At 41.8% G+C, this 19,350-nt stretch overlaps 1 protein-coding gene across 4 annotated transcripts in view; it reads left to right on the top strand.

Annotated features, from left to right (window-relative positions):
* The window catches only part of USH1C (USH1 protein network component harmonin), a 105,569-nt gene that overhangs the window by 47,181 nt on the left and 39,038 nt on the right, over window positions 1–19,350 (top strand). For 3 of the 4 annotated variants that reach the window (XM_039538676.1, XM_039538674.1, XM_039538672.1), the window contains exons 12-15: window positions 907–1,049; window positions 4,693–4,758; window positions 14,685–14,809; window positions 18,429–18,505. In XM_039538676.1, the coding sequence (XP_039394610.1) occupies window positions 907–1,049; window positions 4,693–4,758; window positions 14,685–14,809; window positions 18,429–18,505 (411 nt within the window). The remainder of the gene's footprint in view (window positions 1–906; window positions 1,050–4,692; window positions 4,759–14,684; window positions 14,810–18,428; window positions 18,506–19,350) is intronic. The other variant, XM_039538673.1, reaches the window with a different exon arrangement.

The following is a 19,350-nucleotide window of genomic DNA, read 5'->3' as shown; positions in this document are numbered from 1 at the left end:
TTCCTGGAGGAGCTGTAGTAGCCCTCCCCCATGGAGTAGAACACAATCAGATGTAACCTGTTCATTTAAAAAACAATGGACCCAAAAGGCAGTGCTTGGGGTTGCAATATGTGTCACATCTCCCCCCAGAGAGGTTACATACAATCCTCATAACACATAAATTTAATACAAGGAGGTTTTGCAAGGGCATTGAAGGAAATTGCCCTATCAGTCACAAAGGGTCCCCTTCAAATATCTCCATTATGTTATCTCTGCTGTTTTTAGATGAAAGTATTCCATATGTTTTAATTGAACTGTAAATTCAAACTAGAAGAGAAGAAAGAAACAGACAAGATGATTTGACTAGCCTTGTTTCCCACTCCCACTCCCTTTGGATCCTTATTCACTCATACTGAAATAGTGATGCTTGCACATCCACCCACGCATAACTCCTCTGGCACTACCTTCACACCACTTGGATGGGCAGCAATAGAAAACAGGTGTGAGAATGGATGTGTTTCTCCACACTGTGTGCATGCTCCTATTATAAATTACAATGAGTGGTATTGAAGAAAGCAAGGGGGGGGAGGCTTTCTCCTGGGAGATGTTGAACACTTCTGACTAGGTTATGAGCATTCTCTACTCCCTTTGACTTTAGCAGGAACTGAGGGTGCACAGCACCGTATAGGAGGTGCTCAGCACATCACAGATTGGGACCCAAGTTGCTCACAGACCTGACATGTTTGATCATTGCTATTTGGAAACAGTGTTATAGAAGGTGTTACTTGGTAGAAGTGATAGGAGGAAGCATTTTAATGTACATTTATGGTATCAGCTTTGGAGGTTGGTTTTTTTGGGGGCTTTTTTAGGGGAAATAAGTTAACTCAGATTTTTAGTGATGAATTTGTTTTTATGCTGTGATTGCAGGGGAGAGAGCTGTTCATGACTGAGGATGAGAGGCAGCGAGAGGCGAGTCTTCGTGAACAGGAGCGCCAGGAGTTAATGCATCAGAAGCGGCTTGCATTAGAGACTAACAAACTCCTCAAAGAGCAGCAAGAGAAAGAGAGACAGTAAGTGCTTTAGATGGAAGGAGATCTGTTCAACTTTCCTTTCACTTGGAACTGGCAATAATAATTGTGAAATAATGGTGAGGACACTCTAATAATGTTAACTCTTTTGCTGCTGAGAGGCTCTTCTTCAATTCCCTTTTCTGTTGATGTTGTGGGCACTTTGGAACTTCAGAGCTAAGATCCTTCTGGATTCATCATCTCAAGGAATGTGCCAGTGACACACACACACACTCTCTCCCTATATATATATATATATATATATATATATATATATAAACCCCACACGGAGGGTAACAAATGAAGGCTATCAGTATTTTGTAGATACCAAACCTGGAGGGAGGGAACCAACAGCCACAGGTGACAGTGGGTCTGAAGACTCTCTGGCTCCTCTTCCTTCCTGACAATAGGAAACCAAAGTGGGAGAGGCTGGGAAAGGATTGTCATCTGACCAGCAGGAGAATGAGTGTGCAGGGGCCTGGTAGGATCAGAAGAGATGGAAGGCGAGAGCCACAGCAGGTGGGACGGAACTGTGTTGGAGAGCAGTGGTAGGGTGAAGAGTGATATCTGGACCATGCTCAAGTGCCCACTACCACACAAAGCAGGCTGCCCGAGTACGTGAAGCCCTGCCTTTTTTCAAGGGGATATGTCATTGTGACAGGGTTGGGCCAGATGGCTACAGGAGAGTGATCGTATTGGAATCCAGGAAGTGGGTGGGCATTAGCCCGCCCACTACTAAAGGACCTTCCCCCAAGCCTAAGGGGAGTATCCACAGGACTGGGATACCAAGCGAGTACGGGGAACAACTAAAGATTAAAAAAAGGACAGGAGTGAGGTCAGAGGGCTAAACCAAGGGACCTGACGGGGACACCGAGCAGAGAACCCCGGACAGTCCCCACTGCTCCTTGAAGGTATCAAGGGAGCCAGTGGATGCTGCCCAGAGGAACTCTGCCCAGATGCGTGAGCAGACGGAGGATCGGAAATAGGCCCCACAGTCACAGGAGACCCCGTCGGCCAACCTCCTCTCCCTGGTTTTATAGATGGCCATTTTGGCCAGGGCTAGGAGGAGGCTGACAAGGAAGTCCCGCGACTTCGTGGGGCCATGGATAGGGAGTGCGTAGATGAGAACGTGATGTTCAAGAGGAACCAGAATAGGGGCTGCAACCTGGCACACTCCAGGTAAACATGCACCAGGGTCTCGCTCACACCGCAAAGGGGCAGGTTTCTGGGACGGGGGTGAACCACACCAAGTACACACCCATGCTCACGGCTCCATGAAGGAGCCACCAGCTGATGTCCCCAGTTGGCCTCGGGAGCAGGGCAGAATATAGGCTGGCGCACCGGAGCTCCTCACCTTCCAGAGGTGGCAGGAGGTCCCACCACTTCATGTCGGGGCAGGACGCGAGAGTGAGGACATGAAGTGTGTGGAGCACGAGTGTGTACAGATGTTGCCTTGGCATGGTCCAGAACAGAACCGGCTGCAAGTCATGCAGCCAGCTCGCGGTAAAGGGGTGGGACAGCCGGGTAGGTCCACGGGGAAGGGGCCTGATGAAAATGTCCAGAGGGCCTGAGGTGGAAGGTGGGTGGAGCATTCCCTCTCACAGGACCCGGTTGAGGAAACCTCGAGCACTGGGCAGTAAAGTGGCCCTCACCTCCTGAAGTGCTGGGGAGTACGAGGCCTGGAGAGCCCCATGCACCAAGCGAGCATCAGAGAATCCAGCCAGTCTTCCCAGTTGTAGTCCAGGAGGTCTCTGACTCTGGTGACTTCCGCCAGGACCAACCTCTGCACATGGAGCTGGGAGTTGTGTAGCATGCCGGACTATCTGCACCATAAAGGAACCTCTGCAGGGCCTGGAGGGAGAAGACATGGACCTGAGTGCGCAGGCACTTCAGGCCCTGTCCTCCTCCTCCAGGGGTAGGTGGAGGACCCCTGCAGAGACCAAGTGCAGTCCAGGCCAGAACAACTCCAGGAGAATGATGCTTTCTTCAGCTAATGCTAAAACTTTTTGATTAAGAGTCTTCTGACTTTAAAGCCTTTACATCTCACATTTAACAGGATGTTCAAAGGGTAACTATTGGCTCCCATACTCATCTAGGCTGCCTATTTATTAAAAGGAAGCCGATTCATTTGTGAGTAAACAGGTCAAGAATACAGAAAGAAAGCCATTGGCCTGAGTGGGTCTGGTTGTCTCTGGGTATGTCTACACTACCCGCCGGATCGGTGGGTAGTGATTGATCTATTGGGGATCGATTTATCGCGTCTAGTGTAGATGCGATAAAATCGATCCCTGATCGCTCTGCCGTTGACTCCGGAACTCCACCGTGGCGAGAGGAGGAATCAGAGTCGATGGGGGAGTGGCAGCAGTTGACTCGCCGCTGTCCTCACGGCCAGGTAAATTGACCTAAGATAAGCCGACTTCAGCTATGCGAATAGCATAGCTGAAGTTGCGTATCTTAGGTCGACTCCCCCGACTAGTGTAGACCTAGCCTCTGTTGTGGCAAGTACTCACCTAGAAAGACATGGAGGCCTGGGTTCTATGCTCCCTGTTGATGTCTTTCCATATCTTGATGCATCATCAGTCACCTTTCTCCCCTTGTCTAGAGACAAATGTCCTGTCCACTTCCAGTTGTGCATGTTTGCCTAGGAAATTTCACACAAGTAAGTAGGGAGAGCAACTTGGATGTGGATGATTTGCTGAGGCTTTACCAATGAAAAAAAGTTGTCCTAAAGTTGTCTCATTCTGTGGAATTAGAATTTCTTCATCAGATATCATGTACAAAATCACCGGTCTCTAAAGTGAATGGCTTTTATTACTCATTGGATGATAAAATATATTTCTATATTATTAACAATGATTTGGCAATAGAAAGGTTGAACCTAAAATGTCAGTGCTGATGCTTTTTGCATTAGTTTACCTAGTTACCTTTGTTTTCTCTTTGTTTATTGAGAAGTGGAGAGGAGAAGCAGCACATATGCCTATATTATTTTTTTTACATATTTCCTTGAAAACCCCTCATCATATCTCTCTCATTTTAATTTTGTGGCAAACCATATAGTCCATGAGCTTGCCTTTTTCCTTAGAGTTAGCAAAGTTACCATGTGAATTTAATCTGTACCTACACTTCAGAGCCATCATCGGAGACATCTGTCTTGGGCCTGGTGGGCCTTTCAGTTTCCCTGGCTGTCAGTTAGCTGGGACAGAAACCATCCCTCCACGCTTGAAGTGGGACATCAGTAAACCCCATCACCTCCAATATCATTACCCAATGCGCGATTGTCATTGAGCTGGGCAGTCAGACTCCATCCCATCACAGAGAACATGGTTGGACAGCTGCAGAATGCACTAAAAAGTTATCTTTGAGGGTCAGAGTGGCTTCAGAATTTAGAGAAGTGATGTGCTGTGTTGCTCTGGTGGGCTATGGAGACCATCGGGAATCATCAAGCAGGTGTGATGAGGGCTAGGAATGTTAATGAACCCTTTTTTAAATGTTGGAAACTCGTGTCATGTTCTCCCCATGCATATTTGTTCTCATTTTTATTTTTATATATATATATATATATATATATATATAGTTTTACACTAGCATACACATGACAACTTAATTTTCTCTAAATGTTCTAAATGCAAATTTCTCTGTATTGCAGAAGGAAACTGGAGATTTCTCAAAAGGCTGCAGAAGAAGAAGAAAGATACCGTAAAGAAATTGAACAGTAAGTAATCATTTTCCTCCTGTGCTATATATATGTTGCATAATACACATTTAAAGAGAAATTAAATACTAGAGTTTGTAAAAATAAATAAATAAATAGTCCACATTTTTTTTCCAGCAAAACATGGCAATTTTGACAAAATTGCCATTTTTCACAGGAAATGTCTGTTTTCAATGAAAAAGTTGGGGTTCAGTGAAAATTGAATTTTTTCATGTTTGAGTGACCAAAAACTGAAAAAAAAATTGTATAGTCAAGTGAAAAAGTTCAGTAAAACTTCATATTTTTGCCCAAGCATCTCAAATTTTTCAGTTTTCAACAAAACCTCCAAAATCTTCATAGAAAATTTTTGATGAAAAGGAAACAGTTTTCCATTTTCATCAAGTAATAAATGGGTAAGGAAAAAAAAGATCAAGCTTTCCTTACCTGCTCTACTATATACATTTCATATCTGAATGAAATTTCTCTTCAGGACTGCGAAGGTACTGTTTTAAAGCAGCTTATGATAATTCCAAATGTAGGGCATACAAAAATGTTTTTTCTGAGTGACATATGCTGGAAATCTCTGCCAATTCTACAACATCCTGGTGATTTCTCAAAATTGTAGATGACAATTTCCTAACTCAAGAAGTGTTGCATCCAATATAGGGGAATTCTCTATTAGACCTCACCTTGATAGATAAAGAGGAATTGATCGCAGAACTTAAACGTGGTTTGTAAGGTCCAGTGACCATGACTTGATTATATTTGTTTATGCAAACAATAAAGTCCAAAGCAGAGACGACATTATGTACTAGGTTCTTTATAAGGACCTGTTTTATAAAGCTGAAAATAACTGTGAGCCACAGCAGATGGGAGAAAAAACTTAAACACAAAAATGTTAATGATCATTCGGAACTGTTTTAGAACATTTTATTAGATGCTCCAAAAGCCACAACTGAGAGTTAAGGTTACCCGGGTTAGAAAAACAGCATGGCTTAGAGGGGTAGTTGAAAGAAGCAATAAAAATAAAAAGATAATGTATAACACATGGGTGAGGGAGAAAGGGAACGATGATAATATATATGTCAGAAGCTAGAAATTGTAGAAAATTGGTAAGGGAATCAAAAGAACTCAAAGAAAAATCCATGGCCAGCAGAGTGAAGGACAATAAGGAAGAGTCTTTATGATAACAAGAACAAAAGAAACCCTAACTATGGTGTTAATGTATTACTAGATGTAAATGGCAGAATCGTCAATAATAATGCAAAAAAGGCACAAATGTTCAATACATTTCTGGTTTGTACATTGAAAAAAGCAAGGTGATGATGAATTCATATCATAAGCGGTGGCGTGGAGGACAAAATAGTTTCCATTTTTAAAGTGACTAAGAAGGATGTTAAACAGCAGCTACTAAAACATGTGTAACAGGTCGGACTCACCCCTGCGGCGCCTCCTGCTGGTGACTCCGGGAATTAGCTCATTCCAGTGCTGGAGCACCCTCTGCAGGCTGGTGATCCACCTGTCTTCAGTCGCCCCCGTGTGCCTCCCTGGACCCGGTGCCCTGTTACATGGGGTGCGGCCCCCGGCAGTAACCCCTTTCTCTTAGGGTCTCCCCTCCTCAGGGAACCCAAACCCTCACCCTCTATCCCCACCTTGCCTCAGTATTGGCTACTGCCAGTCATTGTCTAGCCCCACACTCTGGGGCAGACTGCAGTATCAGCCTACTCATCACAGGCAAAGGGGTTTGGACCTGCTGCTTTGGCCTACCCCTGGGCTGCCCTCTGCAACCCCCAGTACCTGTTAGCCCTCTGCTAGGCCGCAGTCTGGGGCTTTCTAGGCTGGAGCTCCCCAGCTCCTCAGCCTTTCCCCAGCCCTGCTTCACTCAGGTATCCAGTCTCTAGCTCCCTGCAGTTAGGCCCTTCTCTCTCTGCCTGCAGAGAGAGACTGTCTGAGCTTCTGGCTTCCCTGGCCTTTTATAGGGGCCAGCTGTCGCTCAGTTTGGGGCATGGCCTCACCTGCAGTCACTTCCTTAATCAGCCCAGCCTAGAGCAGCAGCTCTCAAGCCCTACCAGGCTGCTTTTAAACCCCTCAGGGCAGGAGCAGGGTCCACCCTGCTACAACATGTCTAGATAACTTGTATCCAAGACTTTTAAAAGAGCTGGTCAAGGGACTCTCTGGACTGGACTGTTGACTTTTAATAAATCTTGAAGCAGCGGGGAAGTTCCAGAGGTCTCGAAGAAATCTAATGTTGTGCCATTATATAATAAAAGGCTAAATAGGCTGAGCCAAGTAACTATAGGCCTGTCAACTTGACTTCCATCCAATGCAAAACAATAGAGTGGCTGATACAGGACTTGATTCATACACAATTAAAGGAAGGTAATATAACTAATGCCAACACTGATTTGTGAAAAATATCTTGTTAAATTAACTCTCACTTTTTGAAGAGATTACAAATTTGGCTGGCAAAGGTGACAGTGTTAAGAACATAAGAATGGCCATACTGGTCAGACCAAAGGTCCATCCAGCCCAGTATCCTGTCTGCCAATAGTGACCAATGCTAGGTGTCCCAGAGGGAGTGAACCTAACAGGTAATGATCAAGTGATCTCACTCCTGGCATCCATCTCCACCCTCTGACAAACGGAGGCTAGGGACACCTGGCTAATTACCCATCCTGGCTAATAGCCATTAATGGACTTAACCTCCATGAATTTATCTAGTTCTCTTTTAAACCCTGTTATAGTCCTGGCCTTCACAACCTCCTCAGGTAAGGAGTTCCACAGGTTGACTGCGCACTGTGTGAAGAAGAACTTCCTTTTATTTGTTTTAAACCTGCTGCCCATTGATTTCATTTGGTGGCCCCTAGTTCTTATGGGAACAAATAAATAACTTTTCTTTATTCACTTTCTCCACACCACTTGTGATTTTATATACCTCTATCATATCCGCCCTTAGTCTCCTCGTTCCCATGCTGAAAAGTCCTAGCCTCTTCAATCTTTCCTCATATGGGACCCATTCCAAACCCCTAATCATTTTAGTTGCCCTTCTCTGAACCTTTTCTAATGCCAGTATATCTTTTTTGAGATGAGGAGATCACATCTGTATGCAGTATTCAAGATGTGGGTGTACCATGGATTTATATAAAGGCAATAAGATATTCTCCATCTTATTCTCTATCCCCTTTTTAATGATTTCTAACATCCTGTTTGCTTTTTTGACTGCCGCTGCACTAGACTGCGTAGACGTCTTCAGAGAACTGTCCACAATTACTCCAAGATCTCTTTCCTGATTAGTTGTAGCTAAATTAGCGCCCATCATATTGTATGTATAGTTGGGGTTATTTTCTAGTGTGCATTACTTTACATTTATCCACATTAAATTTAATGGAATATAGTTAGACTTGTGTAAAGCATTTGACTTGATACCACATGAAATTTTGATTAGGGAACTACAATGATATAAAATCAACATGGAACAGATTAGATCGATTAAAAACTGACTCACTGAGAGGTCTGAAAATATAATTGTAAATAGGGAATCATCGAGCAGGTATGTTTCTAGCAAAGCCCTACCGGGGTCAGTTCTTGGCCCTATGCTATTTAACATTTTGTATCAGTGATCTGGAAGAAAACACAAAGTCATTGCTAGTAAAGTTTGTAGATGACACTAAGATTGGGAGAGTAGTAAATAATAAGAGAACAGGTCACTGAGCGATCTGGAACACTTGGTAAACTGAGCACAATCAAAATATATGAGAATCAATACAACCAAAGGTAAGGTTGTACGTCTAGGAACAAAGAACATAGGCCAGCCATACAGCATGGGAAACTCTATTCTGGAAAGCAGTGACTGAAAAAGACTTGGGGGCCCTGGGGATAATGAGATGAACATGAGCTTGCAGCGCAACGCTGTGGCTAAAAGGGCTAATGCAATCCTTGGATGTCAACACGGGGGGCTTTCAGTAGGAGTAGGGAAATTAGCTATGTATTTGTCAACTGTTAGTGGTATACTGTGTCTTGTTCTGGTGTCTGCACTTCAAGAAGGATACTGAAAAATTGGAGAGGATTCAGAGAAGAGCCATGAGAATGATTAAAGGAAAAGAAAATATGCCTTATAATGAGACACTCGAGCTCAACCTGTTTAGATTATCAAAATGGTAAGGGGTGATTCTGATCAGTCTAAAGTAACTACATGGCAAACAAAAATTTGATGATAGAGCGCTCATTGTTCTAGCAGACAAAAATATAACTAGATTAAGTGACTGAAATTTGAATCTAGACACATTCAGACTAGCAATAAGATGCAAATTTAGAACAGTGAAGGTAATTAATCATTGGAGCAACATACCAAGGACTGTGATGCATCCTTCATCACTGGAAATTTGTAAATCATGAGCGGAGGCTTTTCTAAAAGAGTTAATCTACTTATAACCACAGCTATTGGACTTGAACCAGGAATTAATTCAAGGAAGTCCTGTGGTTTGCGTTATGCAAGAGGTTAGACTAGATGATCATAATGGTCCCTTATGGCCTTAAAATCTATGAAGACTTTCTGGCAGCCCATCCATCAACAGTACTAAAAAGCAAGTTGGATGCAACTATCAATGTAATTTAAATATTGCTGTACATTTAGAACTGGAGGAGGAAAAAACAACCAATCACTATGTGGTTCACTGTTTTAATGTACGTTATCACTTTCTCTTCTGAACAATTTTGACAAATTATATGATAGTATGAAATTGGAAAATGAGTGTTGGAGATTTCATATTCTATAATTGTTCTGATGCAGCTTTCTGTAACTGTAATTTACTCTGAAATATTCAGACATGCCTCTCCTGTCACATTAAACAGCTTTCCACCTGCGTCATTTCATTTGACTGCTTTTGATCTATCTATATTAGAATTTGAAATCCTGCACAACACACAGGGCATGCACAGGGCTCTGTGAATCAGTGATGGCATGTTGGATGCAGAACGGAGTATATTTCCCCAGCTGCCACGACAGATATCGGGGACAAGAGCAGTTTCTGGCAACCCCAACTTTCACTCCCTTTTTAAAGACTTAAGACCCTTTTCCCTGAAACTCTTTCCTTAAAATTGCTGCAGTTATCAGATTCTGCTGCCTAAATTATTGTGAAGCTGATGTATCACCATATCTGAAGTTCTTTAAGTAACCTCAGTAGCTTTATTTCAGCACTTCACGAATGCAACATCAGCAAGTGGAGTTTGCAGCTTACAAGCTCTACTATCATTAGTGTTCATGCACATGACAGGTAACATTTTCAAAAGCACCTAAGTGACTTATGGTATGTCTACACAGCATTTTGGAGAGAGCCTCCCAGCCCAGGTCAACAGACTGGAGCTATCCGGGCTTGTACAAAATAGTTGTATAGACAGCGCTCTGAAGTTTCAACTCACACTGAAGCTCAGGCTCTGAACTTATGCTCCCAAGTCACCTGGGTTCTTTAGAGCATGTTACCCACAATAACTATTTCAGGCCATGTGGTTGGTTTCAATGAAGAGTTTCAAAGGCTTCAGCAAGCAGTGCCACCAATACTCTCACTTCAGTGAGGTGCTACTTTGAAAATCTCTTATCAATCCTTGTGTTCTGAACGTGAATACAAGTCTTTGCCTTAGCATCTCTGTAGCTTGCCGCCTTTCCTGGCAGAGCAAACTCTATTTAACAAAAATCCGTAACTGTACAGAATGAGTTATGCCCTGTAGGTTGCAATTTCTTTACAGGAACTAGGAAGATGGATCTTCCAAGGAAACTGTTGGCTCTGTGTCATATGTTAGTAGTACTATTTTATGAATCACCCTTCCGGACCTATTGGCATATTGTTTTATATAAAAGTCTACTCTACTAGCAATTACATTAGCCAGAACATGCAGGGCAACCTCTAAGTTATTGGTCTTGACTCTGTTGCTACCAAATAATTTAATTACTAGACTAACCTCCTCTGATGTATATTCAGTAGAGTCCTCTGCGTATGTGTGGGGCTTTTTTAAATCTTTTTTTTTTCTTTTAGTCTTTTAACTAACTCCAAACATTGTTTATTTGTCATGTAATGCAAATAGCAGCAACAGCAGTGGCTATATGAGATTCAAATGCAAAGTCCATAAATTAGGGTTATCATGTGGATCTGTGACACTGGAGGACTTTGCTACCATAAACCAGTGAATTACACTATGACATGACACAATTGAAAATATATCTTTTACATCACTGAGAGGTGTGCTCTATGGTACAAAATTCAGCAACAGCAGAAATGCTGCATTATATTATTGGATTATGTGTCACTTGTGATTGCAGCAATCTTTAACAAGTTATGAGAAATGGGAGGAAATGTTATATGCAGTTATTCCTTGTTCAAACATTTTTATTTTACTATCTATTTTTATTTATTAGCAAAATGCCCAAGAATGTGCTTGGCATGTTGCCGTACATAATCTCCATCTCAGTGGTTTTACAATCTGTTTGCAGATATGACCCAAACCAACAGAGCTGATAAAACAGTAGTAAGTGGGAGGATGGAAGGAGTTAAATCAAGAGGATTAGAGGGTTACTCAGCTAAAGCTCTGAACAGCTTGGCGGAGCAAAAATTGTTTTCAGAAATATAAAGAAAGTGGAATCCTTATGATTCATTTCTTGTAATTGCCATGGCGGATGCAGCTCCTGAGGAAGGATATGTCAGATATATTGTAGACTCTGCAGTTTCAGTCAAACATTGTTTATTTGTCACGTAATGCCAATATCAGCAATAGTAGGGGCTATCCTGTGTTAAATTCTCCATCATCAATCTAGCTGTTTTTGCCTCTAGGCACCGAATACGTGGCTGGTCCTGACCTAGTTCAGGTCAGTAGGCAGCCTCCCCCACACACCTGATGTAAATCCCCATTTAGCTCTCCAATCGCCATTTTACTGCCATAGCTCACGCACTCTTGTGTTGAGCTGGATTTCCATTTTCAGAAGAATATCGGCTTGCCGTGAATAACCACTCAAACCTTGACATTTAACCATATTGCGTTCCTGTTTCCTTTTATTGTTTAGGTTTTTTGTAGGAAGAGTGGGGGGATGATTATGTGTACACCAGCGTGGACTTTTGTTGTTGTGTGCTGTAAGTAATCTCCACCGGGGGTGGGTGGAGTCTAAGGATTTTAAGCAGGGTTTTTGCAAAGGGCATTAAAAAGTTAGGCACCCAACTCCCACTGAAGGTTAGTGGGACATGAGATCCTAAGTCCCATTTGTGCCAATATTTCCCCTATCTCCCCCAAATCTCCTTATTTCTGATCATGGTGTGACAGGTTCCCCTGGGGTGCCACCTGGAATTAGGGTACCACTGAGCCCTCTGACCCACGAGCCTGGGTTCCCTCTCACACTGTGCTGCTGCGACAAGTTGCAAAGCCCTCCAAGCTTGCACTTTCATCAGCATTCACACAGGTAGAGACACACCCAGCTGCAGTTACATGCAGGCTCTCTAACCACCAGCCTTGGACCCCAGAGCACTACTGTCCTGCCCTGGTCAAATCTGGCCAGTATATAGGTTTAGCACCCAGTCAAACTCTCCCTCAATGTGAAGAGGACCATGCACACTTGTGGTAACCAAGCTGAGATTTCCCCCAGACACCTTAGTCAAATGCACACTGGTTTGGATTAAAACATAAAATAAGTTTATTAACTGCAAAAGGATAGATTATAAGTGATAGCAAACAGATCAAAGCAGATAACCTAGTAAATAAACAAAACCGCAAACTGAGCTTAACATACTAGATAGGTAGGATATGAATTAGCAGATTCTCACTCTGAGTGATAAACAGACTGGCGGATTCTTAAGGCACAAGCTGCCTTGGCTCTGTAGCTTGGGTTGCCCGGGTTTTCAAAAAACAGGCTAGAAATTACTTTAGCCTGGGACCATCCATTCCCTCCTGTTCAGTCTTTATTCCTCAGGTGTTTCCAGGTGTGGTGTTGTATGGAGAGTGAGGTCCCATCAGGATGTAATTTCTCCCTTTTATATCTTCTCCCCACTTGTTGGAAAGCTCTTTTGCTGTGACCTGGGTCAAACAATTCCCATTGTGTAGTGTTATCTCTGAGAGGTTTCTATTGTACACAGTTCCTGGGGTAATCCTTGTGCCTGTGTGCATTTCCCCAATAAGCCATTAACATTGTTTGGCCTTTTTACTGTTGTACCTGAAAAGCTGCTTGTGGATGTTTTCAACCTCACAACATGTTTCAGTAACACATATGTAGCCAAGCTTCATAACTTTGCATACAACGATAGCACATACAATCCAACGAGATATTAATGTCTAGCAGATTAAGACTTATAGAATGATACCTCACAAGGCATTCTTTGTACAAAATATATCCTAATTACATGACAGTGGTGAATATTGTGATGCCAGGGTGTCATACATGGATTCTTTGTAACTAGTTTCTTCATTTTTCTGAACTCTCCCTTTCTAGAGTGTCACAGTGTTCGTTTTTGTTAGAAGTCCTTCTCCAGACATGATGAATTTAATTATACAGTGGTGTCACTGTTTAGTTGTCTCAGCTATAGTTATTTCTTGAGCCAACTCCTGTCAGGGTGTAGCTACACTTTTGTGTGCTCTAGCTATGCCAAGAAACAATAATTTAAATGGAAATAAATCATGTAGAAATAAGACACACGTTTTTAACAGTGGGGACAGGTAAATATTGGAATAACTTACCTAGGGATGTAATGGAATCTCTGTCACTTGAAGTCTTTAAGTCACAACAGGTTGTCTTTCCAAAAGATATGCTATAGCTCAGACAGAAGTTATGGCCTCAATGTAGAAATTATTCGGTGAGGTAGGTTCCCTGTTCTGGTTTATTCAGGCAGGCAGACTAGATGATCATCATAATCCCTTCTGGTCTTAAAAATCATTGATTCTATAAAGTGCTCAGAATTGGCTTCTCCAAGCCTTACCCCAGTGTGCAATTCAACCAGTTTATATGTGGGTCTGTCATGTGTGTATAAAGGCAGTGACTTGCATTTTGCATGCATTACCTCCGTATCTCATTAGTATTGAAACACAAAAAAGTATATGCTTTCATGGGTGAATACCCACTTCGTTGGATGCATGTAGTGGAAATTTCCAGAGGCAAGTATAAATATGCAAGCAAGAATCAGGCTAGAGATTATGAGGTTAGTTCAATCAGGGAGGATGAGGCTCTCTTCTAGCAGTTGAGGTGTGAACACCAAGGGAGAAGAAACTGCTTTTGTAGTTAGCAAGCCATTCACTCTCTTTGTTTAATCCTGAGCTGATGGTGTCAAATTTGCAGATGAACTGAAGCTCAGCAGTTTCTTTTTGAAGTCTGGTCCTGAAGGTTTTTTGCTGCAGGATGGCTACCTTTAAATCTGCTATTGTGTGTCCAGGGAGATTGAAGTGTTCTCCTACAGGTTTTTGTACATTGCCATTCCTAATATCTGATCTGCTACAAGAGGGCCTCATGCTCCCTGATTGAACTAACCTCATTATCTCTAGCCTGATTCTTGCTTGCATATTTATTGCTGTCTCTGGAAATCTCCACTACATGCATCCGACGAAGTGGGTATTCACCCACGAAAGCTCATGCTCCAATATGTCTGTTAGTCTATAAGGTGCCACAGGATCTGTAAAAGCAGCAAAGAGTCCAGACTAACATGGCTACCCCTCTGATACTTGAAAAAAGTATATATTATCATTAGAAAACAAACAAGAAGTGTTTGTTTATTATTTCAGTGTGTTTTCTGTTCAGTTGAATATATTAGTTGGACCAGAAGTGAAATAGCAGCCATTTCTATATGTTTAAAATTTGGGTTTTTAGCTGAGTTGGAAGGAAATGGTTTGTATTTCAAATTAAGAAAAATAAATAATTTGTAGTTTACAAAGTTATATTTTTAAATGAGAATTTCAAGAAATAATATTCTTCTATATATATTTAGGATAACAGCAGAAGAAGAGAAATTTAAAAAGGAATGGGAAGAAGATTGGAGGCCTAAAGAGCCACCTAAGCCTGTAAAAACTATAACTGCAGATGTACATCCAGCCCCTACTCCTAAACACAGAAGTAAGTGACTGGTTCCATCCTAGTCAGTGGGGAAAACAGTTGTGTTTGAGGAACAATATTATGACTCAACAATGGTCATGGAGATGGAGTGTTTTCACCAGTTCAAATCTAACCTATGGCAGTCATGACTAAAACTTAACACCTGATGGCTGTTTGGAGGTCTATGAGAGATGAGTTTAGTTGTATCCATCCAGTTCCCACTTAATAGACATCTGTCACAAAACTCACTGCCACACTTACTGTCAGCCATGTTCACAGTCTCAGCCAAGAAATGTGTTGACATGGAGACTGATCTTCCTACCATGATGATGAGCCCTCTAGGTCAGGGTTGAGGTGCATCGTGGAGGGGTGTATTTTGCTGTTTCTATTCAGGGAGCCTCAGTCTCCAGAGATATCAACCTGGCACATTTCATGTGCACTAAAAGCAAGATTTTCTTTGAGCTGTTCTCAATCAGAGTTGCTATGTGCTCACTCTGAACACTTTTGAAAGTCTAGCCACTTCATCTGGGTGCCTAAAAAAACCTCAGCTCCCATTTGAAAATCTACCCAAAATTCTTATATACCGTATGTGTATACATGTCTGTGAATGACTGAGGTGGAAATATGTTGCATTCGTAGTCTTATTTTAATCTCTTGGCATAAAATGTCAGTGCATAATGGATTACAGGAGTTACTGGCATTTTGCTACTTGGGTCACATTTCAAAGTTTTTCTGATCTCTTACTTTAAATGAGTGTTGAGCTTTCTGTATCCAGTAGATAATCAGAAAAATACTGTGGGTGACTTGGTTTCATTTCCCTATTTGACATCTTTGACTTGGGAGAAATCTTGAGAGATGGAGGGATAGGATGCAGAGATGCAATGCTGTACTTACAGCTGGAGACACAGTGGCTTGGTGCTCTGGCTTTATTACTGGGAGAAAAGGGGAGGGTGTTCGCTTTTTTTAAAAAGGAGAAATCTATATAGAACTTCCTGCTTTTGGCGAAGAGGGACTGGAGCTACCACTAGAGCTGAGGGCAACGTGCAGGTTTCAGCTCATCTGAGCTTTACCAGCTGAAACATGTGGATCACCGGGGTCCAAGTCCACATGAAGTATCCAGTTTGTGTAAACCACTGCCAACCCTTCCCCTCAACTAGGACCCAGAGTCCTTACTTTTTAAGTCTTTGGAGGATGTGGGGACGGCTGCCTGGTGTCCTGTAAACTCCTTCCTGCTACTTATCTTTGAGGAGAGAGTGGTTATCCATCTTCCAGCACCTTCAGGTGATGCCTGGTAGGAAGATAATAAATAAACACCTTGTCCCCATCCAGGCCCACTGTGAGGCTGCTTGCCTCCTGACCTCTGTCTGCTGACTCTGACATGGTTCTCAGCCCCGCAGAGCACCATTTGCAGAGTCCTGGGAAAGGGCATATTGCCTACTTATTGTACATAGAGCACTGAATTAGTTATAGAGCTTTGTTCAGCACGTTGATGGGTATTTGTGCATGCAAATGGGCTAACAATGATTACTACGGAGAGGCAATGTGGGCTAATGGGTAGAACACTGGACTGGGAGTCTATTCCCAGCTCTGCCACTGGCCAGCTGGGATGACCTTGGGCAATTCATCGCACCTCTGTGCCTAGTTTCCCTTTCTTTAAAATGGAGATAATGATATTGCTCTCCTTGTGTAAAGTGTTTTGAGATGAAGATCACTATATAAGAGCTAGGTATTAGTACTATTATTTATTGTTATTACTGTTTTGCATGTGCAAATATGGGTCTTTTGTGTCTAATGCATGATCATTCTTGGGGACACACTCATCATGTCCTATGTTTAAGCATTTGTCCCCTAAATAAATCAAGGGATCTGGTGGATATTGTGACACACTTGTGCAAATATGCATCACAGGCTCTAGCAAATATTTATTTCTTTAGAAATTATAACAAAACTCTGAAAAACGCCCCAGTCTCCTGTACAATCTTGCAAATCACACTGTAAAGATCCAACACCTTTTAACTGCAGCAATAAACCTCTGAGCAAGCTGATCTTTTTTTAAAAACCTACAGTATTCCTACTCTGCTTGACAAATCAAATACAGATACATTTTAAATTTTCAACTTTGTGAAATACAGATATATTCAGGGATGGTTGAATTTCTCCAACAGTTGTAGAAAATATCTGTTTTGAGCAAATTATTCCCTTCAGTTTTTATACTTTACGGAAATCTGTTCTGAGTTTTATAGAAAGCGTGACTTAAATTTTCATTCTTCATGTGAAGAATGACTTTTGGAAGTCAGGATTTTGACTTATCTGCTGACTGTTTGCTGTTGGCATTCTGATGATTTTGCAAGTGGTATGAAAAATGAGACTGAAAAATGAAGATTGAGCTTAGGCCCTTCTATGCTAAGGCCCAGATAAAGCAAAGCACTTAAGAATCTGCTTAACTTTAAGCATGTGAGCAGATCTACTTAGTTCTCATGGGACCACTCACATGGTTAAATTTATGCATGCTCATAAGAGTGTACTGATTTGGGGCCTAAGACCTTTGTCTGGCACATAAAGCAAATACATTAATATCTTATGTGGACCAGACACTAGAAGGAGACAAACACTCACATCTCCTACTGTGGATTCCATAAGGCTTGGATACACGTGTTCTTCACTTTTCAGTTGTTCTAATCCATTCACACTGTGGTGTCCTTCCCCCCCACCTTTTCTGCTCCCGTTCCATCCTTTCTCCCTCTCTTATTCCTCATTCTTCCTTTTCCCTCCCCAGAAAATAATTAGTGCAAATGTTGTAGTCCTTACTAAGACAAAACTCCCTTGAAGTCAGAGGGCATTTTGCCTCAGTAGGATTTATCACAGGGAATGGTCCTGTTCAGTAAGAAGCTGCTGTTTGTGCACTCGAACTTTTCATAGAAGTGCCCATTAACAGTAAGCCTGTCTGCTGGACTGAGCTTTTCAAAGGCAATTAGGATGGTTTGAAGCTTAACTTCTAGATAAAAGGCTAAATTAGGAACTGGTTAAACTAAAAAAGCCCAAATGCTTTGAAGCACTTTTATGCACAACAGGAAGTAGGAAAGTAGTACTGGTAAGACACTAGACTGGAGCTCAGGAGATCTACCGGTAGGTTCAATTCCTGACTCTGCCCCAGTATTCCAACTTGTGCAAGTTGCTTAATCTTTCTGTGCCTCAGTTTCCGAGTCATAAAATGCAGGGGATGATATTTCCTTTCTCCCACTGTTCATTTCTCTTGTCTATTTAAATTGGAAGCTCTTTAGGGCAGAGATTTGTTCTTACTATGTTTGTGCAGTGCCTCCCGCAGTGGGGCCTCAATCTAGGGGCTACTATAGAATAAGGGAAAGAGGTGACATTTCTCTCTGAAGTTAGACCCAAGATAACTGTTGATGGTCAAACTTCAGAGTAGCCACTAGGTTCCTCACCCAGCCTAGCTACAGTGCATTGCAGGCCATGGTGCTATATGAAGACCTTATTTTCTTCAGGGTAAATCAGGAATTGATTATACCTTGGTTTTTTCATGATATTACAGATCTCAGTGAGGTTCACTTTTTACCTTGTGGAAACCTCAGTTACCTTATCATTTCTGTCTCCTCATTTCCTCCCACCTTTGTTTCTTTAGTAGATTTAAAGGGAGTTGCACATGACCAACTTGCAGCAGATGACATGGATGGAGTGATCACAAAGCAGAACAAACAGGTTTGCTCTTCAGCCTTGGCTTCCTATCCTGATTCAGAGTCTTCCTACATTTCGTTTCCTCCTGACAGTCAGTCTTGACACTAGACTGAACACTTTCTATTCTTGCTGCTTTCAGTTGCTAGGGCAGGACCCACAGTCCATTGGCTGGTAAATGCTAGCAAAATTACAGAGCTCAGAATATGTATTGCTGCTATTGTGCTCTAGAGACACCTAAATGAAACAGACTCTGTCAGTAAATTTTAAAAAAGCGGATGCTATTAATTAAGCTTTGTATCATCAGCAGATTTATATATAAAAATAGAGTTACTATATGTCCTATGCATTAGCCAACAGTATGGTTTTAAACTTCATGAACTTGGCTTTAAGAAAATCTTTTTTTTTCCCTAAACAAAAATACTTCATATAGGGAATGAAGGGGTTTGTTGTTTCCCTAAATGTTGTGCACAAGCTTGGATGTTTTTTAATCGTTTATTTGATTTCATTCAATATGTTATTGCTAACAAATTGTTACACTGAATATAAAGCAATAGGCATGACAATGTGCATCTAATAACAATGAGAATGACTGTCAGGTTTTGTATAGAGGCTGGCTGTTGCATCTGTTTCGTTTCACATCAAAAGTGTATCAATAAGGTAAACATGTTAGTAAATGTACAGATGCTGCTTTTTGATCAAATTTGATAAAGGAACTGTCATTTAATACCATCATTTAATACAATGCAACACTGCAGACATTTAATACCATCATTATTTTGCCTTCAGATAGCTTTTAACCAGTTACATATGGACCCAGATTGATCTAAACCATTTCAGGACTTTTCTCCAGCAAATATTTTTCCTTTGTT

The sequence above is a fragment of the Mauremys reevesii genome, linkage group 4 (assembly GCF_016161935.1).
Source record: "Mauremys reevesii isolate NIE-2019 linkage group 4, ASM1616193v1, whole genome shotgun sequence".
Classification (NCBI taxonomy): Eukaryota; Metazoa; Chordata; order Testudines; family Geoemydidae; genus Mauremys; species Mauremys reevesii.
Note: the sequence above shows the minus strand (reverse complement) of the source record. Positions and strands in the feature narration are given on the sequence as shown.